This window comes from Ceratotherium simum, chromosome 6 (assembly GCF_057802395.1).
Source record: "Ceratotherium simum simum isolate JZ-2026a chromosome 6, ASM5780239v1, whole genome shotgun sequence".
NCBI lineage: Eukaryota > Metazoa > Chordata > Mammalia > Perissodactyla > Rhinocerotidae > Ceratotherium > Ceratotherium simum.
Window position 1 is genome coordinate 5,638,116 of NC_141905.1, and position 16,894 is coordinate 5,655,009.

Consider the following 16,894-nt stretch of genomic DNA (forward strand, 5'->3'; position numbering starts at 1 on the left):
GTTTTTTTTGGGTGAGGGAGATTGGCCATGAGCTAACATCCATTGCCAATCTTCCTCGTTTTTTGCTGAGGAAGACTGGCCCTGAGCTAACTAATCTGTGCCCATCTTCCTCTATTTTGTATACAGGATGCTGCCACAGCAGGGCTTGATGAGCGGTGCATAGGTCCACGCCTGGGATCCGAACCTGCGAACCCCAGACCACCGAAGCAGAGTGCAAACTTCACCACCACCGGGCAGACCCCACATTTTTTTTTTTTTAATCCAGAGTTAGGACATTTTAGCAACTCAATCCTTCCTTGCAGTTCTCATTCACAATTTGTAATCTTGCTTCTGGTTCCCTTACCCATCAAGCATCTATTTGGAAAACGGCAACCATTATATGTTTTATCATGACCTCATTCTGAGTTTCCTCTTCAAATAAGCCACAATTTTTAAAAGTACTATCCGGTATAAAATATTTAAAACAAAGAATTTTAATAGTACCTAAATTTTAATTTAACCACATATTCCCCTGTAGAGAAAGGGGTGCACTTTAAAACTTAACGCCAAGAGAAATGATATAATACGTTTGAGCTGGGATAAGCCCTTTTCACTGATGTGATGTAATTCTACAGTGAAAAATGGTCTGAATGAGCTGGAACATTCCACTGGTAAGGTTCTGTGGAACTTGTGCACTTCGAACAAGCTTGATCATAAAATTTCTCGAAGGTTCTTCAATAACATGCCTGCACATGACCTGCAAAGGATTTCTGAGACTTCTCTGACCTAAGTAGGTGCACAAGCACTTTCATCTAAAGTCCAAAATCTTATCATTCTCAAAAGGATGTCTAATTCAAAAAAGGTTAGGAATCACTTTAGATTTAGAGACCTCTTTTATCAAAAACTTAGGTTTGAGTTTCTAAAATTCAACTAAAATCAGAAGGCTTTCTGAATGAGAGTAAAGGCAGTAACAATCTCACAGACATAATGCAACAGCAGTCTAGACAGAGGGAAATGCCCAAATTTCAGAGGGGAGAGGCAAAGAAACGGAAGGTCATCACATAAAGAAGTATTCCCAGAACTATAACCAACTTACAAAAAACATATGAACTTATAAATGGTTTATAAGAACAAATTAGGATACTACCACCATGAGAATTAAAAGCACTCCCTTAAAGTTTCCTTCTTATCCTACTGGGGGCTGCCAGGGTTGCTGCAGCTCTGGGGGGCCAAGGGAGAGGAGAAAAAAAGAAATATTCATAGTGCTACCCCAATTCCCTTCCCACCAAGGGTGCCTTGTGAAGGAGAAAGGACAAGGGACGAGATGTTCTTGAACGTCTATTATCTGTATTTTAGTATACATTATAATGGAATTTGAATTCCCAGTCAGTTCAGCGTATCAGCACCAGAACTACTTTTAGCTACATTAGACTGGGAAGCTAATATCTCATTTCCACAGAAAACTGTTTCCAGTTCCCACCAAACAACTTCAAATGGCCATATGGACATATATAGACGTAACTTCAGCAAAGCCATATAAGCAATTGCTGCCTATGAATATCTAACTTCCTTCCAAGTTCCTGTTATCCTTCCACCTAAACATTCATCCTACTGATACCATCTGACTGCCAATGATGCCCTATTCTCCAAAAGACAGCACTTGGAGACATCTGTGTCTGCGTTCCTTGACCAGTTTCACCACTTCCCCAGCCTCATCTTCCTTCAGCCTATCTGCCCCACATTGTGGAGTAACTATCAGAGGACAACAAGATATGACAGAAAGAACACTAGATAACTGAAGTGAAACAGCAGTCCCAGAGCCTAGCACAGTGGAGGACACACAGTAGGTGCTCAACATGCTGAAAATCAATAAATGAATCTCATTCCAATTCTGCCACTAGCTGACCTTGGACAGTAACTTGACCTCTTTGAGCTTCATCTATAAAATGAGGAGAGCTGAGTTAAAGTTCATTTTGGCTCAACAGTTCTATGATTATAATACACTTTTAGGAGCTGATCTGAGAAACAGTTTTTATGTTGTTTATTTTTTTTAATGAAAATTTAAGCTAACCTTAAGTTATGAACAATACTTCAGGAGAAATGTGGGCATAGCATAAGGACAGCCAAATCAGAATTAACCAGGAGGATCAAGGGAATGACAATAACAGCTGGCTCATCCTCTCACCCAAGGGTGAGAAAAAGTGAAAAATGTTCAGCATTTTTAGTAAAACTAGGCAAGGCAAAGTCTTTTATCATACTGTTTGGGGTGCCTTATATTAAACCTCCAAAGAACAAATTCCTCTTAAGAATTCAGTACTAGGAAAGTTCTGTCTTTACTTCCTTTCAAAATATGAGACCTATATAACCTTTCGCATCAATAAACTTTGCCAAGAAGTCAAGAACTAGGATTTGTTTTCAACTACAGCGCCATCCTTGGCCTATTTCCCCCTGCGACCTCCAATCTCAGCTTTTCAGTCTTTTCAGTTAATTGCACTTTTATTCACTTATAATAAGTCTCAAATCGTTTAAAAAAGGAGTATGGGTACAACTGGTAAAATATATTATTTTAGGAATGAACACTAGATGCCAGATTTACAAATTGACATTTTAAAAATACAACTGGTTTTGTGGATTAAAATCTAGTAATACAAGTTGCTATGGGCACCAAACAGACTCCAAACTAATCTCAATTTGCAATAAAGTTCAATTCTTCTATGTTTCCACTCAATTCCTCCTTAATCTTTCTAAACTACTTTTGGAGGAAAGTCTAACACTCCTAAAACTAATCCTCATTGTAAATGCTCATCTCATTTTCATTATCAGTAATCATCCAAATGCTCCACAGTAAGAGAAATGAGAAGCTGTGTAATCCTAACACAACAAAAAGAAATGCTTCTTACTGGAATCAGAGTTAGGGATTTATGAAAGGCTGTTCCCAAAATGCACCATGAGTTAATAGTCTGGAAACATTAATATCCAAGTTGTTTAGTAAAATTTCAACCTCCAACTGGTTTCTTTCTAGTTCTTAAATCTCTTCTATAAAATCATCTATAGTCTCCATTAATCTTAAATGCAGAAAGAAAACCCAAGAAGTATTAACATTTTAGAATTTAAATCATTTAACTAAATGGCTTACACAAAGCTTTCTTGGCTCAGAATAAACAAAATCAAAACTTACCTGAAGTCATTAATTTAGCACAGCTACTTTTGCTTGCATCTTCTTCTAAGATTCGGTTTGTGCTCTTTTCTTTCCCAAGCAAAGTATCCTCCAAATGTAAGCATTTATCAGATACAACACTGTCTTCACCCACTGCATGACTAATTTTGCTATTAGCTTCAAGTACAGAAGTCACGTCTTCCAGCTGAGCAGCTTCGCTAGATTCTGAATAAGAGGAGCCCTTACCCTGGGCTAAACTCTTTGAAGAAACTGGTAAAGACTCATCATCACTATCAAATCCAAAAGGATCTCCAGTATTTTCTTCTTCTACCTTAGGTTTCTTCGGAATTTCTTGGATATCTGGTTTGAAATTGGGCCTCTTCTGTCCTAATTTAGCCATAAACGTAGTCTCTCCCCATTTTGTGCTAAGGGTGGTCCGTTTGTTGGAAAAGACTTCATCAAATTTTGAACTGCCATTTCCTCCTTTCCTACTGTATGTTTTCCCAAATCTGGATGTCATTTTGACACCTGTTTCATATTCTCTGTGGAAAAAAAAATGTAAGAAAATAAATAATCACCAAATACCTAACAAGTGTTAACACTGAATATAAACATAAGAACCCAGGGATTCTCCCCATGTGGCTTTTCAACATTCAACATACAAATCTTTAAGAATGGTTCAATAAATATGGGGAGGGGGTGTACAGAGAGAGGGTCATTTTTTACCCTATATACTTCCAAATGTCAACTTTTTTTTTACAGTGACTACATATTCACACGCTATCTACAAAGTGAGAAAGCATAACGACTAATAATACAGCATCCACAAAAGTAACTTACAGAACATCAATTTTTTTTTAAAGTTTCAAATGAATCTACTTACTATTCTCATAAACATCACTTTTACCTTAAAAAAATAATCTGAATAGGGTAATTTCCCTTAATATAAAATCTTAAGCACAAAATGTTAACTTTTTCAAGATCTCAGAAACATCAAGTAATTGACTAAATTTAGTTCTTTGAAATTTCAGAGCACTTACTCACGTAAGGGAAAAAAAACACCAGAAAAATGGTGCTACTTTCTCATGTATTAGAACCTGCAGCTTTTAACCCAACCTTAAAGATTCTGATTCTTGGACTGATGTAATCTGAACTGTGACTTCAAAAATCTTACTTACTTAGTCATCTCCCTAAGCGCAAGAAACCATACTTATTTTGTCTTCCTTGTCCCTATAGTGCTGTGCTCATTTGCTGAGTGACATGTTCTGGAGCTGGTGAACTGCAGCATACTACACTGGTCCACGGATTATTAAATGAAGCAACAGAAACATATAACTTTATTTTCCTCTTCACTTTATAAAAGATAAATTGATTCACCTGATTTATCTACATAATAATAACTAGGACAAAAAAAATTTTCAGGACAGTAAATCAAAAGAGTCAAACAAGTTACAGTACTTTTCCAACACTAGCAATCCCTACCCATTTCTTCTACTTTGACCTTCTAGAGTTTAAATATCAACACATTAACTATAACTAGAAAAAAATGAACAATTGCCTAGGGACTTGGAAAAAGTCTGCATCCTTTGAAATTTACAATACAATTGGAATGATATTTGACTTATACTTTTGAATGTTTTTTTGTTTGTTTTTTTTTTGTGAGGAGGACCAGCCCTGAGCTAACATCCAACGCCAATCCTCCTCTTTTTTGCTGAGGAAGACTGGCCCTGGGCTAACATCCATGCCCATCTTCCTCCACTTTATATGGGAGGCCGCCACAGCATGGCTTCACAAGCGGTGCGTCGGTGCGCACCCGGGATCCGAACCGGCGAACCCCGGGCCGCCGCAGCGAAACGTACGCACTTAACCGCTTGCACCACCGGGCTGGCCCTACTTCTGAATGTTTTTATCTATACTTTAAATATTTTCCCTTTATTAACTTAAATTCTTGCAATTCATAGTGAATTACTATAAACTTAGTTTTATATACATTCAGTGGAGCATTTTCCCCTCATATGTCTGGTTAGAAGCTAATTCTAATTTCACAAAATAATAATAAATTTAGTCATCATACACATCTGCATTAAGAGAAATTGTTTGAAGACCTTTTAACACGTCACAAAACTTTTTCCTAAGGGAGATCTATTTCCCCTTCTACTGTTGATTTTCACAAGAATCTTACTGTCTTTCTTAAGCATAGCCTAAAGAAAACTAAACATATTTGGCAGCTACAAGAACAAAAAAATAAAGTCATATCTCTTCATTTCTCCAAGAATGTAAAGCCCTGATCTGAAGACCTACATTTACATATACACCAGTAAACCTGGAACGTTTTGAATACACTTACAGGATAATCACCTAAAAATGCTGACTAAAGGCCAAATCAAAAATCTAGACTTGAGCTCCTTTAGGCCCACACCAGAAAAACTCACTGTAAAAATGGTCCTAGAACCACAAAGCATTCACTGTTGCAAGCTGAAAACTCTGCAGATGTTAAGGAGTTAATTATTTTAAGCGATAAGAAGATCATGCTTACTTTTTTAAGAGTCCATGCCTTTTACCAATATATAATGAAATAATGAAATAATGTCAGCGATTCTCTAACTTTAAGGGGTGTGAAATGGGAAGTGTGTAGATGAGAAAAATTTGGTTAAGAGTTAATAACTGTTGAACCTGAGCGATGAGTACATGGGAGCTCATTATATCTCCTACTTCTGATCTCCTTTATAGTTTTCCACAATGTGTTTTTTTGAAAGTCACTAGACAGACTATTGTGATGGCATTATCAAACCCCAGAGTATAAAGTATGTATAAATTAAAAAATAGGTGTGCAAATTTGACATTAAATTTTATGTATATTTCAAGCACACAGGCCGTCTTGCTCAGGCTTCAAACTCCAAAGACTACCCTAATTAAAAAGGAAAGACTGATTCACAACTAAGTCTTTTCGGTCTTAGCTTGGCCTTTGGCTCAGCCAAAGCCAGGTCGCATTTTCAGGGAAGTCCGCTGGGATAAAAAGTCCTCACACACAACCCCCACCCGAATCTAGCGTCTTTCGGATCCCCAAGAGCTTAGGGGCTCTCATTAAAGAACGAAGGCCAGAAAGGGCCAACCTCACCGCCCAGAAATCCTCACCTGGGGGTGGCCGGCGCGGGAGAGGCGGCCCCCTCTGGCTGGAAGCTCACGCAACTTTTCCCCTCCCCACCCCCACCGCCGAGGAAAGGGATGTTGCTCCCGACGCCCCGGAAGCCTCTGCCACCGAGTCCCCTGAGCAGTGGAAGGCCTCGGCGGCAGCCAGGGCCGGAAAAAGCGACGGCAGAGGACTCGGAGCTGAAACCAGCACACTAGACCGCGCCTGGGGAGGGAAGTAAATCAGCAGCCGCCCGCAGAGAACTCAGCAAAAAGGAAAATAAAAGAGGAAAAGGGGAGTTCCTCAGGGCGTACCCCTGTCCAGCTTCCTTAAAGGCCGGCGGGTGGAATAGCAAGACCCCCATTACCCGCCCAGACCCCTGCCTCCCCCGCCCGCGCGGGCTCGCTCCGGGCCTAGGCGGCCGCCCGAGACCTCACTTACCCTCGGCGCCTGGCGGGTGCTCTGGCCTCGGGCCGCCTCCGCCTCTCCCGCTCCCAGCGGCCCCCGGACGGGCGGGAGCACAGGGCCGGCCGCTGCACGAAGGACGGCAAGAGGCTCCGCCACCGTCAGAACCCGCGACTCAGCTCTCGGTAAATAGGAAACCGGTGGAGGGGGGAGGAGCGGCGGCACCGCAACTTCCCTCCCCGCCTGGAGCGCCGCCGCCCGGGCCCGGGCCTAGGCCTCCCTGGCCGCTGCCGCCGGAGCCGGTACCGGAGTCCGCTACGTGCCCCCGCTGGGCCGCCGCCGCCTCCAGCGCCGCCGCTTCCGCCAGTGAATGGTCAGCGCTGGAGTTTGAACAGGGCCCTGAACCATCTCAACGCCATTTGCGCTCCCGGCCCCCACCTCCTTCCTCCAACAGCCGCTCGCTCCGTCACTCCGCTTCCCACAGGCCCCGCGCGGCCGCCCGACCCCGCAGCCAATCGCGCGGCCGCTTACTCAAACCGCCGCGCAGGCGCCGCGCCCCGCATGCTCTGGCGCCCGCCATTGGCCCGGCCGCGGGGACCGACGGGACTTGTAGTCAGCGTCCGGGAGGTCGAGGTGTCGAGAGCTGGGCGCGGGAGCGGGCGGCGGGAGGAGTGTTGGCGGCGGGCCTGGCCCGTCCGGGCCCGGGAGCCAGTTCCAGTTCCCGGCCCCGCCGGGAGACGCAGGTGCAGCGGGGGAAGGCCGGGGGCGCAGTGCAGGCAGCTGTGTCAATCGTTTCCCCTCCAGGGACCCGCCGGTGTCTAGGGACGGTGGGTTGTGCAGCTGCGCCAGGCCTGCTGGGGCCGCCGCCCGGGACCGGGGAGGCGGGGAGCTCGCGGCTCGGAGCCGCCCTCGACCCGGCCTGGCCAGTGCTGGCCCGGCGCAGGTAACGGCGGCGGGACCTCGAAGGCCCAGGGTGCTGGGCGACGGCGGGGGCCGCAAGCGATGTCAGCCCCGGATCTTTAATGTGCCGCCTTCAACCCCTTGGCCCTTACCTTCGTGGTCCTCCTTCCTTCTGTTCTGCACCAGTTAAAAGTGACCCGGAGAAGACTGGATGGTATTAAGGAATTTATCGTTAACCTTGTTGGGTGTGATAACGGTAATGTGGTTAAAAAAAAAAAAGACATACTAAAGTTTTGACGGGTAAAATGATCTGGTGTCTGGGATTTAAACTTCTACAAAAACTGGGCGAGCGAGAATAATGCAAGCCAGCGAGATGTTTTTCGTTATTGATGCTGCGTGATGCGTGCACACGGGCTCATTATTCCATCCAGTCTCTCTACTTGTATTTTTCAAATTTTCCATAATAAAAAGTTTAAGGAAATAAACCAGTGATTATCTCTAGGGAGGATAGGGAGGTGGGAGATGATAGGAGGAAAGAGTATTTATTTTTTGCTGTACACTCTTTTTTGCTGTTGGAGGTTTTTTCCGGGTTAATGTATTACCTATCCAGACAGTTGGAAAGTTGGTTTTTTGTGTGTTTCTTTTCTATTTTTTGTGTTTTTTTAAGGCTGCAGTGGGAAAACGGCATTCTAACGAGTAACACAATCGGTTTGTCCTAAGAGAGGTGCATGATTCATCAGGCTAGGACGGCCCTGCTGTTTGGTGGGTGGTTAATAGAGATCCACCTGGGAAATTAGAAAACTACTGATTGCTTTCAGTGAGAAGCCTGCCCCTTCTTCCACAACTGGATATTTACTTTGCACCCAGAGGGTACCAAGTTCCTTCAATATATTCAGGTAACTCCGAATAAAGAAAAAATAATTCAGACATTCTGCAGCCCTTCCCAATAGGCATTTAAGGTGGATTTTAGCGTGGTTGAATAGTTTTACCTTTGCGTGACTGCTTGCAAATTTTATATTCCGACAGTTACGATTTCCCAAATATCATACCAGTACTTTCTCTTGACTGTTTCAAAATAAATCAACTCTTTGGTAGCTTACATGAATGGAAGTTATAACAGGTCTGTGTATTCCACTGTAGGTGGTATGTGCATGACATTTATTTGAGTCAGTTTTGTCTTTTTAAAAAATCTGCATAAGATCTTGTTTTATCAGTTCATTTGAAGATTGCCGCAGAAGTGCAAGCTGCACTTAGTATAATTATTTAGATGACATGGTGGAGGGTGCTAATTAAGGGGTGATTATCATCAGAGGCAAAGGCTAAGATCAAAAAGCCAAAAGTGGTGGAGAGACAATTGCAAGATTTCCTGCAGAAGAGTGCTGTGAACCCACCAGGAGCAAAGGATGTATTCTTTATGCTCTGGCCTGGCTGGTGCTGGGCACTTGGCTGGGTCAGTGACTCTGCATGAAGCTGATGTGGAAGAGTTAATTTTTTAAAGAAATAGACAATCTGTGGAGCCCTTTTAGGGGTTTTTTATGTGGTAGTTGTGTTAAGTAATTTAACTTAGTAGAGTTAAATTCTTGCTCTCAAAGAGTGATCACCAGTTGGCAACACAGGCATACCCTGGAAGCTTGTTGGGAATGCAGAATCCCTGTCCCCAACTCCACTGAATCAGAACCTGCACTTTAACAGGATTCCCCCAGGTAATTGGCCCACACCTTAAAGGGTGACAAGCGCTGTTTTAAAGTATACCTGTAACATTTGACAGCAATCTAATCTTTTTCATTAGGATGGGGGAGGGGGAGAACATGAAGAACCTACTCTGCATCAGGTGTGATGCCAGGCTCTTCCGGAAGGCTTCATTTGCATCCCTGCCTGTTATCCCTGTTTTACAGGTGAGAAAATGGAGAGATTGGCATCTGCTCAAGGTATTGTCACTAATGAGGGAATCAAATTGTTTTTTAAACATTGGATATTCATTATTACTTATAGACACTCTTGACTCTTGTAGAAAATGGTACATGATTTGAAAAGTAAAGAAGTGTGTATGTTTAGTCTGTGGAAACTTAATATGTGAATACTAAGCAGAGCTCCACTAGGCGTGTCAACCTCATGTGTCCCACGCTGAAGACAGGTGGAGAGCCTGCCGACTCTAGGGCCCCTCCTGGAGGAAGTTCCAACTCAGCCTGCAGGCTGTACCACCACCTTTACCCTTTACCTCCCCGGTTCCACTGAGGCAAGCAAATGCCCTGAGAGCGCCACCCTTATCCCTTGCCTTGACCCTGACTTCCACACCAGAGTAAGCAAACTGGACTCCAGTATGGATAACGCATGGGCAAGCAACTTTTTGTGTTATTTTTATTTTGTTGCTTTTGTTTTCCTAGTTCTCTCAGCTTATACTCCACCACCTGCCCATCCTCCACCCCCACCCCCTAGATTGGTTCTCTTCACTTCATTCCAGTCTGCTTCACACACACACACCAGGTAGCCAGCCAGTAGATGCTTTTTGGTTTGCTAGAATGCCTCTGTGCAAGCTCTCAGATGTCTGATTTTTTTCCCATTAATTGTCGTATTTATACCAAAAACTGAAATCATGGATCTGAGCCAAGCTTGTACCCTTTGATGCTGCAGGCTGCACTCCTGTATGCTGCCTGGAGGAGGGCAGAATCCCCAGGACCTTGAGTACCACTCAGGTGGACTCACTTTTCTTTAGCTAAAAAGAAAAAAATCCTGCAGAGAAAACTAGTAGAAGCATCTGTTCTGCCACTGTTGTGCCATCGTTCTAGCCCAGGGGTGGAAACTGTCAGAACTGGAGCTGCTAAATAGAGCTGTTTAGTCTTTTTCTGATAAAGTGTAGTAAAATGTATTACACCTTATAAAATTCAGTTCAGAGAACTACAAGTCAGAAATGACCACATTAGCTACTGGAAAATTTTCCTTGTCATAGAATGCGGAATAAAATTATAAATCACACACTTGTACGTTGTAGTGGTTGTGTTACAATGCCCTATGGGATGTGGACCAGGCCCTGCCCTTGTGTCTCTGACACTCCCCAGCCCTTCTCTCTGCTCTGCCCTTACTGGGCAGATAAGGCTTTTCAAGTAATCTCCCCCTGACCAGCCTATTTTAAATTGCAACACCACCACTCCCAAATGCTCACTATTCCTACTTTATTTTCCTCCAGGGCATTTATCTCCTCATCTAACATGTCGCATGTTTGTGTGTTTCTCTTATGTGTTTCTCTTCCCAGTGAGGCCAAGAATCTTTGCCTGCCTTGTTTTCTGCTGTATCCCTGCCGCCTCCAAGAGTGTGTGGCACATAGTAGGTGCTGAATAAATATTTGTTGAATAAATACACCTTCTTTTATGTAAGACTTGAAAGTGACTTGAAATTAACAAGAGTTTCACATAACCAGTGGCTCCATAAATTGTTGATGGTTTTCCCAGTGGGAAGGGGAGGGCTGTCTGGAGTAACCTTTTGTTCTTGGCTTTGGGTAGGTTTTCATTCTGAGAATTGAGAAGATGAATACGACTATAAACCCAATTACCTTGTTTTCCAGGATAATTGGAATATGTTCTCCAGAGATAGTGACATCCTTTGGGCAATAAACTGCTGTCTAGGTAGTTGAACGACAAAGCAAGGGAAATTCCTTGGGGACATGTTGCCTGACAAGGATTGGTACCCAGCAACCTCTAACCCTTGTCTCGAAACAGCACTCCTCTCCCCAGGGTCCTCACCCCTAATGCTCTATGATACCCCTCCCCCCCAACAAAAACCCTCCTGGAGCTTCCCATCACCAAGACTAAAATCCAAAATCCTTATCATGGCCCTGCATGATCTGGCCCCTGACTACTCCTATCCCTATTCTTTCCCACTTTGCCAAGCCTGCTTCTGTCTACTTCTAGAACCTGCCAAACGAGCTCTTGCCTCAGGGCCTTTGTACATGCTGTTCCCTCCACTAGTCCTGGAGATATGCACAGGACTCACTCCCTTGCCTCTTTCAGGTCTTCACTCACATGTCTCCTCAGTAGTGCCTACCCTGATGCTATTTAAATTAAACCCCCCACTTTTCCATCCCAGCCCTTCCTATCTCTTTCCCTGTTATTTTTCTCCGTAGGAGTCATCATGTTTGTTTTACATATTAACTTGTTTATTATCTATTTCCTTCTACTAGGATATAAACTCTGTGAGGACAGGGGTTGTTGACTTGTTCACTGCTGTATGCCCAGCACACCTAGAATCGTACCTTACATGCAGAAAGTGTGCCATAAATATTTTTGACTGCATACCTCCTAAATATGTTCAACTCTTCTATATCTTTACTAGTTTTTTGTGTGTGCCTGGCCTATCAATAATTGCACAAGGTACATTGAAACCTCCCACTATAAGAGTAATTTTGTCAATTTCTCCCTATAGTTCTATTTTTGTTTTTATATTTTGAGGATATTTTATTGGGCACATACAAGTTTAGCATTGTTATAACTTCCTGGTGGAGTTGAAAGCTTTTTAAGTATAATGGAAGATTAGTTGCAAAAATCACCCAAATTTTCCCTTCCTCCCTGAATGCACACCTTTTGCAATGTGACTTTGCAGCTCCTCCCAGAAACTGGGCTGGCTTTGTAACTTTTGATGGCCAAGAGAATGTGGCAGAAGTGATGTAGTTCTGAACCTGAGCCTTAAGAAAACTTGAAGGCTTCCACATTCTCTCTTGGATCCCTGCCTCCACCATGAGAACAAGCCTGGGCTAGCCTGCTGGAGGATGAGAAGCCACATGGAAAAGAGCTGAGGTCATCCTACACCCGTCAACAGCCAGCAGACCCCAACATTGCAAGCCTAGCCAGGATCAGTATAGCCACCTGCCTGACCTGTAGCTGTCCACAGATGCATGAGCCCACCTGCGACCAGAACTGCCCAGCTAACTTGTAGACACATGAACAATAATAACTAGTTACTAAGTTAAGCTTCTGAATTTTGGAATGGTTTGTTATACAGCATTATTGTGGCAATAGATAATTGATGGTTAATGCCTCCTCATTTGGGTCTCAGCCTCAGATTGGCTTTCCTAACTACCCAGGCAATCTAAATCAGCTTCCCAGTCTATATAATCCTGGTATATTATTTTCTCAGTAACACTTATCACTCTCCAGAATTGTTTGTTTACTTCTTTCTTACCTGTCTCCCACACTAGACTGTCAACTTTGTGAAGGCAGAGACCTTGTGCATCCTGGTCCCTGTTCTGTCCTTGGCACCCAGCACAGCACTGCACTGTCCAGCTATGGGTGTCCACGGAGCACTGGAAACATGGCTAGTTCAACTTGAGATGTCTTGAATATATAATATACACACTGGGTTTCAAAGGCTTAGTACCAAAGAAAAAGAATATAAAGTATCAATTTTTTTTTTTTTTTAAAGATTTTTTTTATTTTTTCCCCCCAAAGCCCCAGTAGATAGTTGTATGTCATAGTTGCACATCCTTCTAGTTGCTGTATGTGGGACGCGGCCTCAGCATGGCCGGAGAAGCAGCGCGTCAGTGCGAGCCCGGGATCCGAACCCGGGTCGCCAGCAGTGGAGCGCGCTCACTTAACCACTAAGCCACGGGGCCGGCCCTAAAGTATCAATTTTTATACTGATTAAATGTTGAAATGATAATATTTTGAATATATTAAGTAGAATATATTATTAAAATTAATTTCAGCTGTTTCTTTTTACCCTTTTTAATGTGGCTACTAGAAAAAGTACATTTGCCACTTGCATTATATTTCTTTTTTTTTTTTTTTTTTGGTGAGGAAGATTGGCCCTGAGCTAACATCTGTTGCCAATCCTCCTCTTTTTGCTGAGGAAGATTAGCCTTGAGCTAACACCTGTGCCCATCTTCCTCTATTTTGTACGTGGGACGCCATCACAGCATGGCTTGATAAGCAGTGCGTAGGTCTGTGCCCAGGATCCAGGCCTGCAAACCCCAGGCTGCCAAAGCAGAGCGTGTGAACTTAACCACTATGCCACTGGGCCAGCCCCTTGCATTATATTTCTATTGGACAGCACTGATATGGAAGCTCAATACATACTTGTTGAAGGAAAATATAAAAAATAAACTTACCAAAAGAAATGAGCTATCAAGCCACAAAAAAACATGGAAATTCATATTAAATTCATATGTAAATTCATATTACTAAGAGAAAGAAGCCAGTCTGAACAAGCTACATGCTATGTTATTCCAAGTACATGATGTTGTGGAAAAGGGAATACTCTGGAGATCAGTGGTTGCCAAAGGGTTAGGAGGAGGGCGGAGGAGTAATGAATAGGTGAAGCGCAGGGGATTTTTTAGGACGGTGAAATGATTCTGTATGATACCAATACCGTAATGGTGGATACATGATATGCATTTGTCAAAACCCAGAGAACTGTACAACACAGAGAGTGAACCTTAAGGTAAACTATGGGTTTAACAGTATATCAGTGTTGGTTCGTTAATTGTAATGAAGACACCACACTAATGTAAGACATTAATAATAAACTGTGGGGGTGGGGAAGGAGGTATATGGGGACTCTGTACTATATGCTCAATTTTTCTACAAACCTAAAACTGTTCTAAAAAAGCCTGTTTAAAAAAGTGAATTCACCCTTGTACAGCCACCAGAATATTTCCAAAACATAAATTTAATAAACAACTTCCCTCTTTTAAAAAAACCTTGGTGACTTCCCACTGTCTACGGAGAAATAAGTTCATATCCTTTGGCATTTACAGTTGTCTGCCACCTTACCACACCCTCATTTCCCCCCTCCTCTCCTCTCTAGCTGTACCAAGCTACTCAAGCCTCCACTGTGGAACTCATGCAGTCCCCTGCCTGGAACATCCTCCCTCTCCTCTTGTGGAACTTGATCATGAGTCATATACCCTCCCGTATAAGTCAATCATCCTCTTCCTTGTTTCCATAGGCTCCAAATTAAAAGTAGGTATAGAAAATCGGGCATATGGCATCTTGGTCATACTGGCATTTCATGCCTCTTTCTAGTAAGTTTGGGAAATGGATATGATGAGTGTATATACTAACTTTGGAAATGTTGAAAAAAAAAATTCTGATAGCAGTGGGCCGGCTAAGATTAATATCCTTGAGATGGAAACAGTGGAAGCAGAACAAGGCTATTGAGTGTCAGCGAAGATCTGCTTGGTCTCACCTAGGCAGGAGGCAGTGGGATACCTTGCTGGGAGCAAGATCCATCCCAGCAGCGAGGTGGTGTTAGCTGACCGCCTGCCTACGACAATAGGAGAGGCCCCTGGGCTGTCACCTGCCCTGAAAGCCAATCTGCCTCTCACTGCTGCTCACCCAAGCCAGGATGCCAGGGAGATTTGGTTTCAGGTACTTAACTTCCAGGGCAGATGACAGTGTGGCAATGACATTAACCTCTCTGTACAGTCATATTGTGGAGCCTCCAGGGAGCACGTGAGAACACAGGTGAACAGGCTTCCAGGTGCTGAGTTTACAATGCAGATTTCCCCTTCTGCTTTTCAGGGTGTTCAATTATGGGACCACTTCAGGAAACTTAAGGAATACACTGGACAAAGTAAATGACTTGCCCAAGGTCACCCAGCTACTTAACAGGCATCTTTCTCCAAAGGTCACAGGCATGAAGTATGTGCTATCCTGGGCCCAAAATATCAAGCTAGATGGAAGAACTCCATCCTCCTGCTGTGCTTTCAAGCCAGAGATCCGGAGCTGCCTGGAGGAATAAGGATCTGGTTGAGACCTCAGGAGTGTTTAGAGGAACAGGCCAGGTTAGAGTGAGGAATGGTCTAGCGCCTGCAGGAAGGGATAGCAGACCTGGGAGGAGTTCGTGTATCTGTGAGCACTGAAGGTAGAGGGACAGACAGCCTGTTCAAGGCCAGGCTTCTACACCAACTCAAGGCCACAGCGCCTTGTCTTAACCAGGTGTACAAGCTTCCCACCCTGCCCATTGGGAAGGAACTATAAGTTGTTCTTCCTTCCCTATGTCCCTCAACTGGCCCAGGGTGTCCACAACTGGTCCTTGGGGCAGAGAAAAAGGAGACATTGGGATTTCTAAGAAATGCTTATAAATAATCTGGGCTGGAATTTCTTCAAGGGACAAACTCCAGCCTTTTTGTGGGTAGGAGGGCTCCTCAGTGAGCCTCCACCCCTCTGTATACACCTCAGCCTGGCCCATGGTTTGGGTAGTTTGGGCAGCTCTGAAGATTCCCTGGGCAGAGGGGCCTCTCCCAGGAGAGTGGGAAAGAATTCTGTCCTTTGTGTGACTTGCTTTATTATGTATGAGTGTTGTTGGCTCCCATGGTTGAAAAATGATCATTCCTCTATTGGGTTTTCCCAGCTTGAGGCAAAAGCTTTTGGAAGACCAGGCAGCGCCTGCTTGGAGGATTTAGTGGATCAAAGAACGTTAAAGTTGGAGAATTGTGTGGGCCTGGCAGAGTTCCAGGACCACGATGGTGCCCTGGTGACTTCTGCAGCTCTTCCCCAGCACACATCAGCCCCGGGCCCTTGGAGTCACACCTGCACAAATATCCAGTGAGGGCGCATGCCCCAATTTGCTCTCATCCCACAAGGACGGATGGAGAGCAGGTTATGTACCTGCTCTAGAAAGAGGCAAGTCTGTGACTTGTGTCGCCTCATGACAGATTAATCCATGTGAAGGGCTTGGAACAGTTCCTGGCAGAGTGTCAGCGCTCCCAAAGTGTTCGCGGGTACTATTATCATCGCTGGCAGCTAGGTGGGCAAGGGATCCGACTTGACAATATTTTGGCAGTAACCCGACAAATTGTCAAACGTGGGCCGTGGCAGGGCATGCCCAGGCTTTTAAAAATCACCTGCTGACACCCCTGTGTCCTCCCCGGGCGCGGTGTCCGGGCGTGTTAGGCTCAGGCCTATCAGCCACAGACACCCAACTTCGCTATGGTCAGGGCTAGCCGAGGACATCCAGCGTCCCAGCGGCCACCTGGCGGCGGAGCTGCCGGCGGGGCCGCGGCCCCGCAGGCCCTGGGCGGGGCCTGGTTTTGGCTCCGCCCGAGCGCAGCCCCGCCCCGCCTCCACCTGTGACCTGGATTCCTCCGCGCCTGCTCCGGGACGGGAGGCGGCGCCGGCCTGGAGGGTGCGGATAAGGGTCTGTTGATTGGGAACTCCAACTCCTGGAATCGGTGCACAAAGGAGTCTTTTTAAAGCGAGTGGCCGGGGCTTTGTAATGATTTACCCACGTTTGTCTACTTACATCTAACTCTCTCTTTTAGACCAGCAAATGTATACCCAGTTCCCACCCAAGCCAAATGCCAGTTTGTTTATTAATCCCAGAGGCTTCAG

General features: G+C 44.5%; 2 protein-coding genes across 3 annotated transcripts in view; one reads left to right on the plus strand and one right to left on the minus strand.

The window, feature by feature from the left end:
* Positions 1 to 6,856, minus strand: part of WAPL (WAPL cohesin release factor) — a 97,512-nt gene extending 90,656 nt beyond the window's left edge. For both annotated transcript variants that reach the window (XM_014789014.2, XM_014789013.2), the window contains exons 1-2: positions 6,708 to 6,856; positions 3,158 to 3,678 (exon numbers count right to left, since the gene is read on the minus strand). In XM_014789014.2, the coding sequence (XP_014644500.1) occupies positions 3,158 to 3,656 (499 nt within the window). In that variant the 5' untranslated portion in view covers positions 3,657 to 3,678; positions 6,708 to 6,856. The remainder of the gene's footprint in view (positions 1 to 3,157; positions 3,679 to 6,707) is intronic.
* On the plus strand, positions 5,501 to 10,923 carry LOC147916751 (uncharacterized). The gene is made up of 6 exons (XM_087432928.1): positions 5,501 to 5,569; positions 6,485 to 7,614; positions 8,239 to 8,467; positions 9,164 to 9,274; positions 9,361 to 9,466; positions 10,822 to 10,923. The coding sequence occupies exons 1-3, from the start codon at positions 5,501 to 5,503 to the stop codon at positions 8,288 to 8,290; spliced, it is 1,251 nt and encodes a 416-aa protein (XP_087289054.1). The 3' UTR covers positions 8,291 to 8,467; positions 9,164 to 9,274; positions 9,361 to 9,466; positions 10,822 to 10,923.
* The last annotated feature ends 5,971 nt before the right edge of the window (positions 10,924 to 16,894 follow it).